Source organism: Myripristis murdjan, chromosome 4, assembly GCF_902150065.1.
Source record: "Myripristis murdjan chromosome 4, fMyrMur1.1, whole genome shotgun sequence".
Classification (NCBI taxonomy): Eukaryota; Metazoa; Chordata; class Actinopteri; order Holocentriformes; family Holocentridae; genus Myripristis; species Myripristis murdjan.
The window spans coordinates 13,847,136-13,865,526 of record NC_043983.1 but is presented as its reverse complement, the minus strand read 5'-3'; the positions used below and the strand labels follow the sequence as shown (position 1 = coordinate 13,865,526).

Genomic DNA, 18,391 nt, shown 5'->3' with positions numbered 1-18,391 from the left:
GAGAGAGAGAGAGAGAGAGAGAGAGAGAGAGAGAGAGAGAGAGAGAGAGAGAGAGAGAGAGAGAGAGAGAGAGAGAGAGAGAGAGAGAGAGACGGCCAGAGGAAAAAGCCATCTGCCTGCAGTTTAGTCTAAGTTTGATAGAGAAATAAGTCAGTCCTGCTGCGTTCTAATCCCATTTGATAGATCCAAATTCCTGCATTGTCACCAAGATAGATATATCACATTTATACATTCTGGATGCAAAATCCTATGAAAGGAAGTGTTACGGTTCAATGGTTTAATCGACAGGTAGTGCATGCTTTACATTACCTGAATGTGCATGCCACAATACCAGGTGACCATTTATAAGGACAATATCCAAATCCAATAAATCCGAAGCATGGGGGTAGAATAGCAAGGCGGAAATGTAACTGACATACGATGAACAATTACACCCCTCCCTCTTGATGCTTTGCTCAATATATAGATAGCTATTTCATTAGATATCGAGCAAAACATCTTGAAAATGAAAACAAATGGGGCTGTCAAGAAGACGGGGGAGACAGAGAGAGGGGAGGGGAGACAGAGCAGGCCATCCCTCCACCCTGTATGTGTGTGTGTGTGTGTGTGTAAGAAACAATACTTGCCAGCATGTGTGAAAGAGAGCGGAGTGGGGAAGCAGAGGGGGGTGGAAAAAAAGAGAAAGGAAAAAAGTACAGAAGAGAAGAGGAGAGTGTTAGACATCCCTTTGCTTCTCTGTCTAACCCATTTTTAATAAGAGCTCAGGGCAGGCCAGGTCCGCAGCACTGGGCCCTAGGTTCTCCCCTTTTGCCTGTTATCCCCTCCTCACCCCCTGCACCCCCTGATGAAGGCAGCAAATAGCATGCCTTCTGAAACATGCCTGTGTCCGGTGGGAAGAGACTAATATGGAGAGGGAAGGCAGGATTCGGGATGCTGCTGCAAAGTTGCCGGTTTCTCCCTCAGCTCAGTGAGCTTCTTTAGGTCTAGAAGTTAGTCATTAACAGGAACAGGAGTGCGGAAAGTGCACACTGGAATACACAAAGGTGTTGACTTAGCAGAAACCAAGGTGTCGATTTAGTCAAAACATAAAAAAGCAAAGTTTTTCCTCTGCTGAGTTTGATCTACCTTTTTTTCAGAGATTATGAAATGCATTTAGCTTTATCACATCTTCTAAAAAGTGCTGATTGACCTTGTAGCCTAATTAAAGTGCACCATTGCCAGTAGAGAGCAGATAAGACAGCCTGGCTGTCAGTGTGACTGACAGGGTTAGGCTCTCCCCCTGCAGTCACATCAGCACCACAGAGGCCGCGCATACAAAAAGCACATGACAGCGCGGTGAGGTGAAAAGCTTTGAGTTTAGCATCTCGCCTCTTATCGAAAATCGACTTGAGCTAATAATATGGAAATGGTAAAGTATAAAAATACATCAGTGACATGCTTTAGGGCTTATGTATTTATTTATGTATTTGCAACTTTACCTCGTACAGCATTTCTCCCATCTCATAACTGTTAACACTGCAGTTTTTGCGGCGTAAAGGTACGCTCTGCACTGAACTGTGCTACGCTGTGTAGTGTGGCAGGGCACAGTGGCGTGCTAACACTACCAGAGATTAGTGAATGAATATGGATCAGGGAGAACATCCAAAAAGAAGCTGCTGCCTGGTGTCAGATGTATAGAGCAAAGCTGAATCCACTTTCACCAAGGTCTCTGTGGGTCTGAGGAGGTGAGTGTTGGAGTGTACCCTATATTCGCCTGCAGCACTCTCACTTAGGGCCGGGGGAAAGCTGACATGCAGGGTGGCCTATAAGCCTCTTTTGTCCATGTGCAGCAAAGTCATCTGCCAGCTCAGTTGCTCTTGCACACAAAGCTGCATAGAGATAGCCCATATTCTGGTACATCCTCGCTCTCTCTTGAGCTGGGGTTGGGCATGGCCCCTTGCTCTCTATCTTTTAAGCCTCCTCCCTTTCATTTCTCTCTCTCTCTCTCTTTCTGTTGCCCATTCGCCCTCTCCCCCTCATTTCTCATAGCCTCTCTTTCCTGATTCCTTTTCAGCATCTCACTTTATTGTCTTGCGCTATCCACCCCTTTGTATTTCGTTTTTGCTGTACTGTGTTGCACGTTTCGTCTAATTCCACTTTCTCTGATATCGACCTCTCTATCTGTGTTTTTCTCTATCTTGAATCATTGTGTTTCTGTTCCAACCTGGTTGTATATGTTGTGGTATGTTGCAGTTGTCTTGCGGTGATGAGATGAGAGGATATTGGTCTTGTATATTCTACACACATGGGGAGATAGAAGGGGCAGGGTATCACGTGGGTTGCCTGTTTGGCTCAGTGTGTAATGAAGTTTGTTGTCTCTTGCTGTAGTCAATTTTGTCCCTCCGTGTAAGGAAAAAAGGTAATTACTTGAGAGCAACCACCGCATGAAAGTAACTCATTAGCCATCCAAGATCATCACAAGGTAATATACGGGGAGAAGAGGAGAATGAGAGAGACACTAAGGCAGAAAAGGAGGGTGCAGGATGTTGGAAAAGACAAAAACGGAGAAGAAATATGACAGGCAGAATGACAAGGGAAAGCCAGAGAATGGGATAAGTGCTTGTCTACTAAAAGGAAGAAGGAAAGAGAGAGACAAACAGTGTAGGAGAGGGGAGGTGGAGGTTGGTAGAGGGGGCTGGTCGAGGGGTGTGTCCAACATTACCCTCATGAATCAGTGTCAGTGGAGCGATGAGAAAATAATTAAGAAACAGGCTAGCGCTGTGTTAAATACTGCCAAAGGTAAAAGGCCCATTCTACTGTACAGAAACATAGCCTGGATGGAACAGAAGAACAGCAATAAATGGGAGAAGGGAAAATGGGAGAGAGAGAGAGAAAAAAAATCCATATCATAACGGATGCCAAAATGCCCTTCAGATGGCATTATGAAGGGAGACAATATAAATAGCACTGCCATATTGTAAATGTTTATATACAGTGGCTACGTATAGACGTTGCAGAGCAGTCTCAGGATTTATGACCACAGCCGTAATGCGTTGAAGTCGACACAAGGCTGTGAGTAATATTTCACGTTTGTTATCATATTGAGTGTAAATTTGCTGAGACGTATATGGTGAAGATAAAATATTTTAAGCAATTTCTCCTTCTATTCTTTTGCTCTCAGCTATTCTGTTCGGAGGTGGGGGCAGAACCTGTCGACTTGGCTTGTGCTCTGGGCTGACTTTAATAGTGGAGAAAGGGGCATGCACACACTTGCGCAGACACACATGCTTACACACACCCTAGAGATTTCATATGGAGCGGTTAGAAAGGGAAAAGCAAGTCAGTAGCCAGTAATTGTATGTTCAAGGCTTCCAGCAGGGCCACGGTGTTGCTGAAATCCCCCAGCTAGCAGCACAGAACAGAGCAGCCATCAGATCACACTGATGCATAAAATCAGTGGAGGGCTTTGGTGAATTTTAGGTGACATATAAGAGGTCCTGTGTGTGCTATATGTGCGTGCGCATATTGTGTGTTTATATGTCAGCATGAGCGTGTGTGTGTTTGTGTGTGCGTGCACATACAGATGTGTGGGGGAGTCTTTTAGGTGTCATATATGATATCCATCATCCCTGCCGCCAGCAGCACAGAAAGAATTCATGATCACTGCTCTCTAAATCCCCTCTGAGATGGAATTGACTTGGTTGGTGTAGAGGAAATGTGTATGGTTAGAATGCTAAAACTCTCTTCCTATGAGACCGCTGTACGGTAACACACTATAGTTTGATCTCAAGCTCTTTGGCTTGACTAACACGGCACAGGGCTTGTGATGCAACAGCTACCAACTACAGCCTCCCACTTGCTGCAGCAATGTTTGTTTGGCGAAAGAGTTTTACATGCCTCTTGGCATGTTTGTATGTACAGTATACAGTAGATTGTGCATGCATGTCAAGTATGTGTGCATACAGCTATGCATTTGCCAACTGCCATTTGCATGGTCCTATGTGCACCTATTTCATGCATGCTTGTGAATGTGTGTGTGTGTGTGTGTGTGTGCTTACTGTACATGTGTGTGTGTTCTGTATGTGAAAGCAGTGAGGCCTAATCCATCCCAGAGGAGTGCTTAGTGAGGGATGTGCTGCTTCTGCAGCGTTGATATCAAGGCCCTACAAGCGCTGCTCCATGGCATTTATACTGATGACTTCTATAGATCCCAGCCGGCAGCCAATGAGCAGCCTTGACACCCAGATGATGAAAATGTGACATGATCAAGCCTGCATCATCGCTGGGGTTAGTGTTAGGGATGCAGGTCCTAGTTGCCACTGTTAAAAAGAACCTGTCAGAGTTAAATTATAGGCTGAATATATGCACAACATGGCCATGGACTTTATAGGCAACCTAGGCAAGCATCAAACTGAAATGCAGCATGGTTAGCATTCATATATGATTAAAGTGTCGGTTTAGTCTATAATTCTCTTTTTCACACTGTTTTCGGGCATACATGTTTGAATGGAGGTTCATATTGCATTGCTTTGGTGTGGAAATTGCACAACAGAGAGCAATGAGTTGAAGACTGTTTTTTTGTTTGAACTACTGCATTGTTTTCTTTGCTATGCTGTTTCCAAGCAACATCTCCTTAGTTGTGAGAGAAACAGCACTAATAAGCTATCTCATTAGGGCCAATGCATAGTAGGCCTTACAGTTTGTACTGTCAACTCTGTGAGTTAGCATGCAAACTTCAAAAGACAGCTGCAGATACAGCACATACACACAGGAGTCCTAATTTACTTTAGATGGTGGTAAACAAACTACGCTATCACCCTTAATTTCTTTCTGAGCTGAAGGTGTGCTGGTGGAACCTACTAGCCGGGTTCTGTCTGAAGTGGCTCCAACGTTGTGACACAATATGTGGCCGTCCTCTCACTGGTGATAACACTGCACATAAAAGACTCATTATTCAGGAGTTAATTTGGCAGGGTTTTCTCACCCTGTGACTGTGCCAAGCCAACCTCCCTCCCTCCTCTGCCACTCCCACCACTGATCGTACTGTACACAGGATGGAAAGGCTGCCCTTAGCAGGCATTAGGCACAACTGTATGCACACCAGCATGCACAACTGTACGCACACACACACACATTTATGTATGTGCGCATGCATTCAAATACACATCCATCCACATACACCAGCTCATTAATGCAAACACAACCCTAGTTAGATTCCTATATATAATAAATTGGATTAAATTCCACTGGCTAAGCACTGTGATCTCTTAGGGTTAATTAATTTCAGTCCATTCTGTCTGTGTTTTTTATGCTTGAACACATGCTGACACTGTTATTGTGTGGCATCCTGTTCATTGGAGAAGCATAATAGGCCAGTGAAGGAGGAGAGAGGAAGCAACAGTGTTTGCTATTCCACCCACAAAGTGATTTTGATTCTCTCTTGTCTTTTGACAAGGAAGTATGCTACACTAGCTAGCTCTAACGCAGTGGATCCTTCCCTAACACCCCTCCTCACAGCTTCTCTCCCGCTCTTATCTTCCCCTCCAAATGAGAAAACCTGGATGGCTTCTCAGGGCCCCAGTTTCTGCCTGGATGCTATCTCATTTGGTTTTAATATATTTATCCGTTCATTATTGTTCCCTTTTATCGGCCAGCTAATATTGTTCATAATTTGTCCTTATCTGCAAGCCTGACAGTCAAATTTACACTCCAGCTCAGCAGACAGATGGAGAAATGACCCTTTTCCAACCCCCCCTTTGCCTCACTCCTCTCCTGCCTTCATCGCTCTCCCCCTCTCCAAACTCCAATGAAACATGACTGACAGCCTGCTGTATAAGTAGTTGTCATAGCAACCTTCCCATCCCTCTGACAAGTGCTTTCTCTCTATAGCACGCTCTCTCTCCCTGTGTCACAGTATCTCTCTCCCTTCTTCCATCCCCCGCTCCCTTGCTGTTTCAAAGATGGAGAGAGAAAGAGAAATTTGAAAATCAGAGAAGACCTAGGGCTTTCAGCGTGCTTTCCCTCCCTCCTCTCATCCCCCCCGTCACCCACCTCCCTCTCTCCATCTCCTCCCACACTTACCTTCCTTTATTCTCCCTACCCCTGACAATGATTTAACAACTCCTATAGCACACGTCTTTCATCCATCCTGGCTTATCAAGGACTGCAGGACTGTATGCACAGAGCACCATACAGTATGGGCTCATCTCTCTCTCTGTCTCTCTCCCTCTGTCTCCCTCTCTCTCTCTCACTCTTGCTCTCCCTTTTTCTCTCTCTCCTCGCCTCTATCTCTCTTTCTCCCTCCCTCTCTCACTGTCTAGCTCTCTGTCCCCCTGGTTCTCTCCTTTCCTCTCTTTCTGCTGCTCCTCCAAAACTCCCGGTCTGTCCCATTGCTATTCAATGAAAGTCTTCATTTCACTGTCAAAACCCCCAGCAGTCCACAATGTAATCAGGAGGCATACAGTAATAAGTCTCCACCATGCTGCTGGACTCCGCTGCAGATAGTATCTGTGCTGTATGGACGGGAGATCCTTGAACCTTTCAGTGGGAATAAACAGTATGTAAAACAGTTTCAGAAAACACAGCATTATGCAGAGATTTTGAGTACATGCGTAATGAAGGAATCACAGTTGCATTGTTTTTCATGTAAATGCTATAATGTTCAGCACTGTGTGAAGACAGGAAATATTACTGCATTAATCCACTTTTTCACAGTGACTCGTAAAGCCAATGCACTCATACCGAAGAGCTTATTGATTAGAGAGGGTCCAAATGGGCCCAGTAACCTTCAGTACGTATATAACTAGGCAGCACATTGCCAATTCATTATTCTGGAGTTTAATTTCCAATGCATTTATTCCAAACAAGCATCTGTTGAGCAACTCAGAGTAAATTAAACATGACGGGGGGAGAGTTTCAGGACAGAACTGGTGTGTGACAAGGAAGTTACATACAGTGTTCGAACACAATGAGCTCTAAATGCATCTTAATGCCAGCATGCTACACACTTATCACAGTTAGCTTCTGCTGGCTATTAAACCTTTGAATCTTTGTGGTGACAGCGCGCATGCACCGCACCGCAAATAGCACGGCGCCCAGAGTAGTTTTCTAATTTCGGATGGGGTTCTCGTGGATCGGGCTCTGTCCCTGATTTCCATGCATGTATTACCAGCTCATAATTGCATATTTTATGTTGTATTCACCAAGATAGCATCTGTGTCATGCTGACAGCTACAGAAGCCATTTTGCCAGAGCTGTGTAGCTGCAACAGGAAGATGATTCAGCTATTTTTGAGGGGAGCCGGAGAGAAGAGAAGAAGCATTCACAGCATTCAAAACACACATTTCATCTGCTGTGCTGCTAATCATGGTTTAACTATCAACAATATGTGGAAAGGGCTTGCAGGTGAACACAGCGCCACAGCTGTGTTTCAGGGTTGTGGGTGGTTGATCATTCAACTCACTGAGCTAAAACCATCAGTGTGTGAGGTTTTTTTTTCTGTTTGTTTGTTTTATGTGACGTGTCAGTGAGACGCTGTAGCCTTGTGTTGTACTCTGAGAGGCAAAAGTGAAACACAGCACTAATCCACTGAGCAACTGCATTAAAGAAACAGTTGATACACTGTAGCTACAGGACAGCTAACTGGGGGCCATGAACCACACAGACCACAAAAGTGATTCAGAGCTGCTTGTTCCATCGCCTCTCTAGAAGAACGGGAAAAATCCATTGAGGCACAAAATTACTCAAACTAGGTCTGAAGTCAGCCCTGACTTCTGTCGACACGGCGTGGGACAAGTTTTAAGCTGCAGTGGAAACAATTTGAAAATTGCTTACATGCTAAATGCTAAACTAAAATTACAGCATTGCCTGATGTATGATAATTAGTGTTTTTGTCCAGTAATTATGCCCTTGGTACGATATACGATCAATAATGGCAAAAAGGGGCCAAATGTAGAATTATTCTGCCATTTCACACGTGCATGTATACCTGTATTACCTGACTGATGATTTAAGATCAGTTTAAATCATTCACAATTAGAAATCTGATCCTAGATCTTTGTGTAAAGGGAATTTAGAGGGTCATATAGCAGCCAATCATTTGTTCTTGATGCAGCATGACGTTCGGACATCCAAAGGAGCAGGAGCACGTTGTTCTCCAACAGTCTATGTTGTGAGCAAATGAAATGTGACATATGTTGCTTTGTTTGTGTTGTTTTGCTTTGTTTTTGCAAAATTACACATTTACTCCTATGGCTTCTCTTTGTGTGGTCCTGTACAATATTTTTCTTCAAAATGCGATGATTTTAAGCGTCCACTATAATAGATTAATAATTCCCATGTGGCAACGTTTTCATGTGGTTAGCTGATAATCGACAAATAAAGTAACAAAATAAGGTGTTGTGATGTATATCCAGACCTAGTTTGCTTACAACTGTGTATTTAAGCATAGATTAGGTCAATAACACATCTAATGAATGCAACCTATGGTGTTTTCCGTGTCTCAGTAGTGAAAGGGATGGGCTTTTCCTTTAGCAATAACTAATTTGTAAGTAGTCATAGTGTGTGACAGTATGTCAGTTGGAGCTGACAGTGTATTTTTTTTGTTGTATTTTTTACCCACAGTGCCCCCCATAGTACTCTCCCTTTCGCTTTCCCCTCCTCCCTTCATCCTCAATATATGTACGTGCATGACTGTACGTGTGTTTGCACTCAATGTGTGTCTGTTTGCTTGTGCATGTGTGTATGTGTGTGTGTGTGTGTGTGTGTGTGTGTGTGTGTGTGTGTGTGTGTGTGTGTGTGTGTGTGTGTGCGCAGCGCTGTAGATAAACGAGATAATGTTTCCATTGCCGATGAACACGAGACCTGAATTCCCAAGGTGGCATTTTAGTTCAGAGCAGCCACAGCAGAATCCTAGACAGTGGAACAGATCTCCTAGATGATCTGTTTTCATGCATTGTTAGCTTGTTTTCAAAGCACACTCGTTGCAGAGGAACATGCACTCCATCTCTCTCTCTCTCAGCCCGAGATGAAGAACTCCTGCTAAACGCTAATGCTGTAAATATCACATTCATACCCCATCACGTCTCCCGTGACTACGGTGCAGTCAGCTCTTGCATGTGTGTGCAGATTAGTGCCACTTCTAGATGAAAAGCAAGCCTGAACATGACTCTAATTTGTAAAGGGCTCTTTTGTTGTGCACTGTAAACCAATATTACACAAGAATCTGATATATAGTGTCCAATTCCTTATATGTTTGGAGTCCAATAAATATTATTCCATTCTGCTGCGGGTAATTTCCCAGTGAGCAATCTTTCAGCTGAAGGATGGATGCTGTGTCGTATTTTAAGACATGCCACATGTGGTCTGTTCGTGGTGTGATTGTCACAGTGCAGCTCATATGAAATTGATATAGGTCAGCTGCATGCATTAATCCATATCTTGTCAGACCCCCATCATCTACTGGAGGAGGGGTTCACTGGCAGAGTTACAGCCACCAGTAGTTATGACAGCCAGCGGTGAGGCAAAAGGTGACTGTGGCTGTGTTTGTGGGTCTGCATGCTGTGCGTGTGTGTGTGTGTGTGTGTGTGAGAGAGAGAGAGAGAGAGCGCTGCCCTATTGGAGATGCGGTCTGGCAGCATACAGTAAAATGTGTGCGCGACTGAATCTCGCCCCACCCCCTCCTCCGCTCATCTCCCCCACCCAACCTCAAAATTTATATTCCCCCTCCAGCAAAAGGAAGGACCATCTTGGCCTTTTATTTTCCAGTTCAGGGCTTTCCTTTTTTTGCAGATAAATGCTCTCCAATCCACCCTGACAGATGTCACATTGCATCACTTCCATTTTGATACATAGCCTCTGATCCTGCCACTTGCAATAAGGAGCCAGCACCAGGGACGCCCCTCCCTAGACAGCGCTCTGACACGGATGATTATTTTAAAGGTGCATCATTGGTGGTGCTGAGTGCTGAAACCCTAGCTGGGTGCCCTGTCGGCGTACACACACTGGCCTTGCCCGCTGCAGGAATGTGGGTATCGGTTAGTGTCTGGGTCAGGGAACAACAACAACACAACACACCCGGTAGTAGTCGCGGGCATCCAGGTCACCCTGACACTCTGCATCACCTCTGGCAGCGATTTATGCCACTCTCAACCTCTCTGCAGCGGCAGTCTTTCACTGGCTCTCTCTGCATTGACTTCACAGGTCAGAGATATAGAAACAATCTGTATAAAAGGAAGGTTTTAGTGCTTCTGCTGCCAGCGGAGACACACCACACCATAACATTAATCATACAAGACCGAGGTACATCAGTAAACACAGCATGTCAGGTCAAGGTAAAGATCAGGTCCCACAGCATTTAACAGGACTCAATAGCATACAGGGGTACCTATTGAAAAGTCAGCGTTATTCATGGCATGTCTCCCAGCCTTCGTAGCTCGCAGGAGAGACATGCCATTGTTCACTGAAGAGCCCACTGAAATATTTCTCCGGCTACACAAAAAACACTGGATCAGCAGCAATTAGAAGAGTAAGAGAGATATAAAGAGGGAGAGGGAGGGAGGGAAAGAGTTGAAAAAGAATGAGGAGGGAAAAACCGTGGAATCAGCTAGAGAAAAAGAAAAAAACAGAGGAGAGAGAGAAAGAGGGAGAGAAAGAGAGAGAGAAAGTCTGCATCTAGTGCAGGATGGTCTGGAGGAGGCTAGAGCCGCCTGGAGCTCCTGGTGTTTCTAAAGGACCAAAGACTTGCTCATCGTCTTGGATGCTGTGATTGTGTGTGTGTGTGTGTGTGTGTGAGAGAGAGAGAGCGCGAGCGAGCGAGAGAGAGAGAGACCTCTTGCTCTCTCCCATCTCTTCCCTCCAGCCCCTGACTATTCACTTGCTCCCAGTAGCGATATGCGCCCATATGGGAGCAACCCCAGTTATACCAGAGATTAAAATGATCAGTCTTTGCAGAGAGATAATACAATGTGACTCCAGCCCAACCAGGGCTAACTGAGCCAGACAACTACCTAACTGTACCATGGACTCTCTCATCATCTCTGTTTTGTGTGTGTGTGTGTATTTGTGTGCAGTGTGTGTGTAATAGAACGCAGGGGAGAGATTCCTCTCATATTACATATAACTCCACAAATAATGCTGAATTCCTGGCATGTTTTCTTATTCGTTTCATAACTGGTTTGGAGTTCAAAGGCCAAAGTTGCAATTTAACCATTTGTCTTGTTCTTTGTTCCAGAAGACAGGAAGCTGTTTGTCGGGATGCTGAACAAACAACAGACTGAGGAGGATGTTTACCGCCTCTTCGAGCCCTACGGAGTCATTGAGGAGTGCACGGTCCTAAGAGGTCCTGACGGCAACAGCAAAGGTAGGAACCGTGATGCGGCCGTCAGCGTTGTTTAGGTCACTGACGGAGGTGACAGTGTCTGTTTGTGTCTCCGCTGTGGTATGTCACATTTACTGTATGTAACATCTGCATTGGATATGGGTCAAGTAGTATTTTCAAATAATTATCAACAGCTGTTTGATGGGCCAGATGGCTGGAGTTAGTGCCATAATGTTGAGACTATTATCTCAAACGCCATATGATGGATATCTGATTTTTTTTTTTTTTCGCCCCACAAATCGCTGTTTTTCTACCAATTTAGTTCTTTCCAATTCCCCGTGTCACACAGTTACTTATCGCTGTTGCCTCACACTTTTGGACAGGGGAGAGTTCAGAATGCCACGTGTTTCTTCTGATACACATGGAGTTGCCAGTCATTTCCTCTCACCTGACAGCGAGGAGGGTAACATGCGCAGAGGTTCATCCCCCCACAGACGGATTTGCTAGTGCAGCGATAAGAACATGCTGCCTCACTGCCTTTCCACCACAAACGCAGCCAAGTCATATAGATGCCCGGTCAAGCCAGAGGCACCACAGCCAGAAATAAAACTTAGGTTTCCGCGATAGTGGGTGTGTGGTGTGTGGCAGCCCAGTGTCTCCTTTTCATAGTTGGGAATGGATGCCTAATAAACAAAGAAAGGGCTGATAGGTTTGTTTTACTTCATTCATTTATTTGTTTGTTTGTGCAAAAATTTGTGGCTCATCTTCAAGTTGCAAACCCTCAAAAGTAAAGCATAGTTACTTTAAAATATTTAATCTTTAATTATTGCTTTTTTTTTTTTTTCTTTTTTTTTCTTATATGCAACAATTTTAAAGTGTAATGTCATGTGGTCACTGAAGGAAATACTCGACCTTTTTCACATTTTTTCACAATCTTCCACACATTTTGACACTAAATTGTTAGTTGCAGTGTTTCAGCTAATCTCTATCTGTTGGCATCCCTGCTGCAGAGACGTTCCTATGCAAAAAATAAATAAATGAATGAATAAATAAATAAATAAAAAAGTGACCATGTCCACTCAGAAAACATGAAGCACATAGCATTTTCATACTATTGGAGCATCCTGCAATGCACCATCATCATTTGAGTGTCTTTGGTGTTGCATGTCTTTATTTGGTTGACACATGACAGACACACAGGACAGATTGGCAGAGCGAGGGGTATGACATTCGATAAAGGTCCTAGGCCAGATTCAAACCCGGGACATTGCAATTACATGGTCTCCACCTTAGCCAACTGAACAGGACACCCCATTGTTATCCGTAATTGTAATTCCACCACCTGCAGAAACAAATCAAAAATGAAAGTACTTAGTATGCTAAAAACACATACATATTTTGCCATCACACAGTCTTTCTCAGCAGGTCTCGTACATCAGAAGAAACTCTTTATTCACATTACAAAGCCATAATTTGTATTCTGTCACTGTCATTATCCATTGCTATTGCAGTGTGGCAATGCGAGGGAAGTTTTCATATGGATGTACTGCAGGCCTTTACTGTAACTTGGGCATTGTAGTACTGATAGTACTGCAGGCCTTTTTTTAGACAGCCAAAACTTTGGGAGACGTCAATTCCCTCTGACATGCAGCAAAGAGCAAAGGGAGTAGTGGTTTTTCATGTCTCTAAAACCTATTCCCCGGCCAGTGCTTATGGAAATTGTTGTGGAATTATATCTAAGGGGGTTTGAAGCCAGAGCATTCTGACTCTGCAGTGGTTTGGAGTAGGAGAAGGGAAAGATGGATGTCAAAACAATTCCAGTGTCCCCACTGTGAGGATGGGGGCAGCTGAGGGAAGCTGCACTCCTCTCTGCCGCTCTGCAATGTTTGTGCTTTGTCTAAACCCACTCTCTTGCTTGAATCACTCAAAACATCAGTCTCTGAATGTCACTGTCACATCCATCTGTGTCCTCTAATGTGTGTCTATAAAGATTTTGAGGCTTGTAAAAAAATAAAATAAAATAAAACAACAAATAAACAAATAAACAAAAAAAAAAAATCTCTATCGTACTGACAAAAAATGTTTTTGTACTTGGCCATTTCATTATTCACACATTCTTCATTACTACTTCATTACTTGTACAGAATTATGTGGAACAATAAAACTGAGTTTGGATCCAAAAGATAGTATTTTATAGCACAGCACTGTATATTTTCAGTTTCGCATCATCAAACTTGTTTGGTTTATTTCAAGCAAGTGTAGACAAGGCATGACTACCAAAGTACATTATGAGTCAAATACATCATTCCGGTGGCATATGGTTTGTATTACTGTAGCAAAGTCATTGTACGGTTCATGCCGAGCTCGAGCTCCTTTCTATCCATATCTCAGTGGGGGGTGGTGGTTTGACAGCTGAATGGGCATCTTGATTGGCTGCTGTCCACAGGGGTAAGCCTATTAAGAAGGGAAGAATGGCAGGACAGAAGGGTCGAACAGGATAGATGATAAGGAGAATAAAGTATGAAAGATTAAATAAGAATAGAAGAGAAACTTGAAATGAAATAAAATTAAGTGAAATATAATTATCAATGGCGCAGTGGCTCGGGCGGTTAGCACTGTTGTGTCAGAGGAAGAAGGGCCCACGTTTGACTTTAGATCCTGGTCCTTTCTGTGCAGAGTTTGTTATGTTCCTCTAGAGTTTTTTTTTCTTGCTGCTCCTGTTTTCTAACCACCATCCAAAGACAAATGCAAGTCAGGTAGATGTGGAACTCTAAAATGCCCATCAGTGTGTGCTAGTCTGTCTACCTGTGTTAAAACTGAAGATGGACTGGCATCTTGTCCAGGGTGTTTCCACCTGACTTCCACCTGATTAAAAATAAGTGGTTATGGAAAATGGTTGGATGAATGGATTTTAATATTTCCCAATTGCTCTCAGTTGGACGGTTAGGAGCTGCTCGTCTGGCCATGGTAGCATGCATGTATGAGTTGCAACTTCAATATTCACTAAAAGTTCAGTGTTGACTTATAATCATGGCTTGGACTTGCATTTTTACATTTTTTCCCTGACCTGAGGATAGTGAGCTATATTTTTGAGACATGAATATGTGTATCATTTTGGTTGACTATGTTATTTGTTTCAGTCAAGCAATCACTACCACTGTATGGAGAACTGGGGGATTTCTTTTTAACAATATGCACAGCTTCAGATCATTTTGGACTGTTTTTCAAGATATAGCAGTATCCAAGGATATGTTTTCCTATTCAGAACTGGTGGTATTATAGAAACTCATTTATGTGCAACAGCCCAAAGATTCGGAGTCCTATTCATTTTCATTTTGGCAACTCCCAGCAACGTGCCTCACTGACATGACAATGTGGAGTCTTGTTCTGTGGTTTTTGGCCTCTGGAAAGAGTTGTTCCTATTCACAAATATTGATTAGAACATCCCATGCTGAGGAAATAATGTACTGCCACGAACTGTTTAATTGAGTGGTATTCCTCTTTAGCACAATATGAGGTTAGCCAGCTTAGCTAGTATTTAATATGCACAGACAGGCATGTGGTGCTAAATAGCATGCTTTTCTGCTTCATCAGTGCAATCTTTAGCCTGCAGCCCCTGCCTGCTTGTCTGCCTGCCTAATGCCTGGAGAAGGGCAGCCTGCTGTGCAGCGGGAGTCCCTCAGTGCCTTCTGTAATGTTTTGACATACTTCTCTGTAATTTCCTGAATAAAGACCCTTGAATTCACTCTACTATATGTATGAATGTATGTGCCTGTGTTGTGTGCGTGCGTGCGTGCGTGCGGTGCGTGTGTGTTGTCTCTTCCAGGTTGCGCCTTTGTCAAGTTTTCCACACACACCGAGGCCCAATCTGCAATCAGTGCCCTCCACGGCAGCCAGACCATGCCAGTGAGTACACCTCCCACCCACATTCTGCATGAATACAAATATACACACACACACACACACACACATACATACAGACACACAACCCAGCACTCACAAAAATGTGTGTGCAAATCACCTTTCCTTTCAGCAGCTCTAAACTCTCAAATATGAACTTCTCCTCAACTTTAAGATTTTAATGAACTCATACAAAGAGCAACCTTCCTCATAAATAACCCCGCATCAAAAAAGGGAAACAGATCCAGCCGTTAACCCTCTGTCTCTTTAATTAGCATGGTACTTCTTTAATCCAAATCTCATTTCCAGATAAAACTGTTTAGAATGATAATTGAATTTTGGGTGAGTCATCAATCAGTAGTTCTGCTTGCATAATCAGTGAATATAACTCCGGTGCGAGATTACATTTGCGTGTTATGTAAGCACACCATGACCTCTGAATTTTCTCCATATTGAATTTACCATGAGTGTTGAAGGTGCACCGCTTATTTGTATGTGTCTCATGTTTAGGCACGGTCCCCGTGTACCTGAGGGTGTTGAAACAAAACCTACTTACGCTGCACTCCAAACCTGAATAGAGTTATTCTGTACAGCATCCGGCAGGCGGGCAGAGTCACGTCCCATATTATACAGTCGCTTGAAGTACCCTCTTCTTTTATCCTCTCTTTTGTTTGAGAAACTCTCGCCTCACAGATGCGGGACCCTGAACTCTACCCCCCTCCCCTCCTATCTCACAGGTGTTGTGTTTCACTGTATGATTTCATTATTTATGGTAGCCAATGTGTGGCTCAAGAGAGGAAGAGTAGTAGTAGAAGCTGCCTGTGGCATTTTGGTGCAACCTCCAGGTCAATCTAAGTGCAAATGACTGCAGGCCATGAGGACAGACTGTATGGATGCCCATGCTCCACAGATACTCTCTTACTCCACTGCTCCATCCCCCTATCTCTCGCAGCTCTCTCTCCTCACTCGTCTCTCTTTGGCAGCCTCTCGGGATATTAGGCAATAGACTTGTTTACTCCACCTTTCACCACATTGGCTGCTGAATTATTCATCTGACTATAAGCAGGGGGCTGAAGGGAGGGGAGGCAGGGGGGGAGTAAGAGTTGGGGGGAGAGAAAGAGAGAGAGAGAGATGGAGAAGAAGGAACGCCTGTGAGGAGTGAATGGACAGGATTTATACCTCCTGCTCTGGTAAATTGATTATAGAAATCTGATCAGCATCTCATATCCTGTTGCAGGGACTAGGCTGGAGGAGGAGGAGAGGGCACAGTGTGTCTGCCTCCCCAAGATTAGCCGACCACCAGTAGACCATTATACATCAACAAGCCAGGGCTATTCAGAGTGCAGCGCCGTTTCCATCAGAGCCGCCAGGGTCCCGGAAAAACCTTTGACCGTACATCCTGTGTGTCCTTTTTAGTTCGTTTTGATTGTAGTCCGATTGTTGTCACAGCTGAAAAAAGAAATCTTTCGCATCCTAAAAAAGGCAGAAATACATAAATATGAGTTGCATTTAACATTGAGACATAAAAAATATATGTAAAAAAATAAATGAAAATTACTTATCTTAATGACTTTTCAACCACAGCAAACTGCGGAATGAGGCAAATATGAATGTATTGATGCATAAAAAAATGCATAAATAAATAAATATCAAAATAGTTGTAGACAGCCAGATAACAAGGCATATGCTGTGTGATTAAAGGCTATCCGCAGCCTCTGCAAAAATAAACTTAAGCCAAGTAGTAAAACACATTAATACATGAATTAGTTAAATTTATAGGTGTATCCTACATACATATGCATATATGTAATGAAAATGAATTTTATATTACAGCAAAATGTGGAATGTGGTAAAAGCACATACCAACAAATAAATAAATTATTATCCAGTACCATAGATGACTAGATAATAAGGCATATATTGTGCATTTAAAGGACATCCATAGCCTCCAGCTATCATTTGACAACTATTATAACCAACAGCCTCATTCCTAGTCCTATAGGGCAAAGTGAAATGTGTAATTATTCTTATGAACTAAGACAAACTGAGTCAGCCAGCATGTGTGTATGTGCATGTGCACGTGTGTGTGTGCGTGTGTATGTGTGTATGTGTGTGTGTGTGTGTGTGCATGTGCGTATGTATGTGTGCGTGTGTGTGTGTGTGTGTGTGTGTGTGCGTGTGCGTGCTGCCATACCAAGGCCATGGCTGATGAGCAGAGTCGGGGAGATGACCATGAATAATGCCCAGCCAAAAGCCTAGCTAGCTGAGGTGTTGGAGTGCACTGAATATAAACACTGCGACTAACCGCAGCAGTTTCTTGATAGATCTACTGCCAATCCCCCAAAGCATGAACACTGGCCTCTTAGAGTTTATGAGTGTGCACACACACGCACACATGAATGCATGTGTGTGCATACATAAACACCTACAAACACAAACACTTTGTGGCCAGCACATATGCATGAGCGCTTGTTCATGCACACTCACACACACATACACACTCTCCACTCCCTCTTTCTTTCCTCTCTCCCATCTCTCTGTCTCTCTGTCACATGCTCGTACAGCCATGGGCAAGGGTCAAAGGCTCACTGACTGATCTTATTTTCCAGCTCGGAGGACTTGAGCTGAATTCATTTGCGTTATTCATGTTAAGGGGGAGTGGGCATTTCGTATGTATGTGTGAGTCGGAGAAGGAGAGAGAAAATCTGTGTGCAGTGTGTGCGTTCCTGTGTCCTTGTGTGTGCGAGTGTGTGTATTGGTCATGCATGCATATGTGCACATGTGGGAGTCCATATATGTCTGTGATACACACCAAAAGAAAGATATAGTCTGTTAGTTAGCAACTTCTTCATAATGTATAATAGTATAAATATAGAAATATATGTATAGCTGATGGTATGCACATGTGTGTGAGCATTGAGTGCATTCGGAGGTCAAGCCCAAGGAAGTAGGTGAGGGCAGGTCACATGTAAGACCTTTGCTGGATCTCCATCACATCACAACTCATCCAGTTTCCAGCACGCCCAGAGCTGTGCCTCTCGCACACACACTGGCACCCTGCAACCTCTCGGCCCCCCTCAGCTATCACTCTCACGCACACACAGGCACAGTTCAGGATACAAGTGGCTCAATTAAACATTTAAACGCTGGAGCTGTAAAGCAAATTGCTGGGATTCAGCAGGGCCATGTAGGAAG

The 18,391-nt window shown here is 43.7% G+C and overlaps 1 protein-coding gene across 7 annotated transcripts in view; it reads left to right on the top strand.

The window, feature by feature from the left end:
* Nucleotides 1-18,391, top strand: part of celf5a (cugbp, Elav-like family member 5a) — a 205,296-nt gene that overhangs the window by 156,591 nt on the left and 30,314 nt on the right. For all 7 annotated transcript variants that reach the window (XM_030049947.1, XM_030049946.1, XM_030049942.1 and 4 more), the window contains exons 7-8: nucleotides 11,210-11,338; nucleotides 15,123-15,202. In XM_030049947.1, the coding sequence (XP_029905807.1) occupies nucleotides 11,210-11,338; nucleotides 15,123-15,202 (209 nt within the window). The remainder of the gene's footprint in view (nucleotides 1-11,209; nucleotides 11,339-15,122; nucleotides 15,203-18,391) is intronic.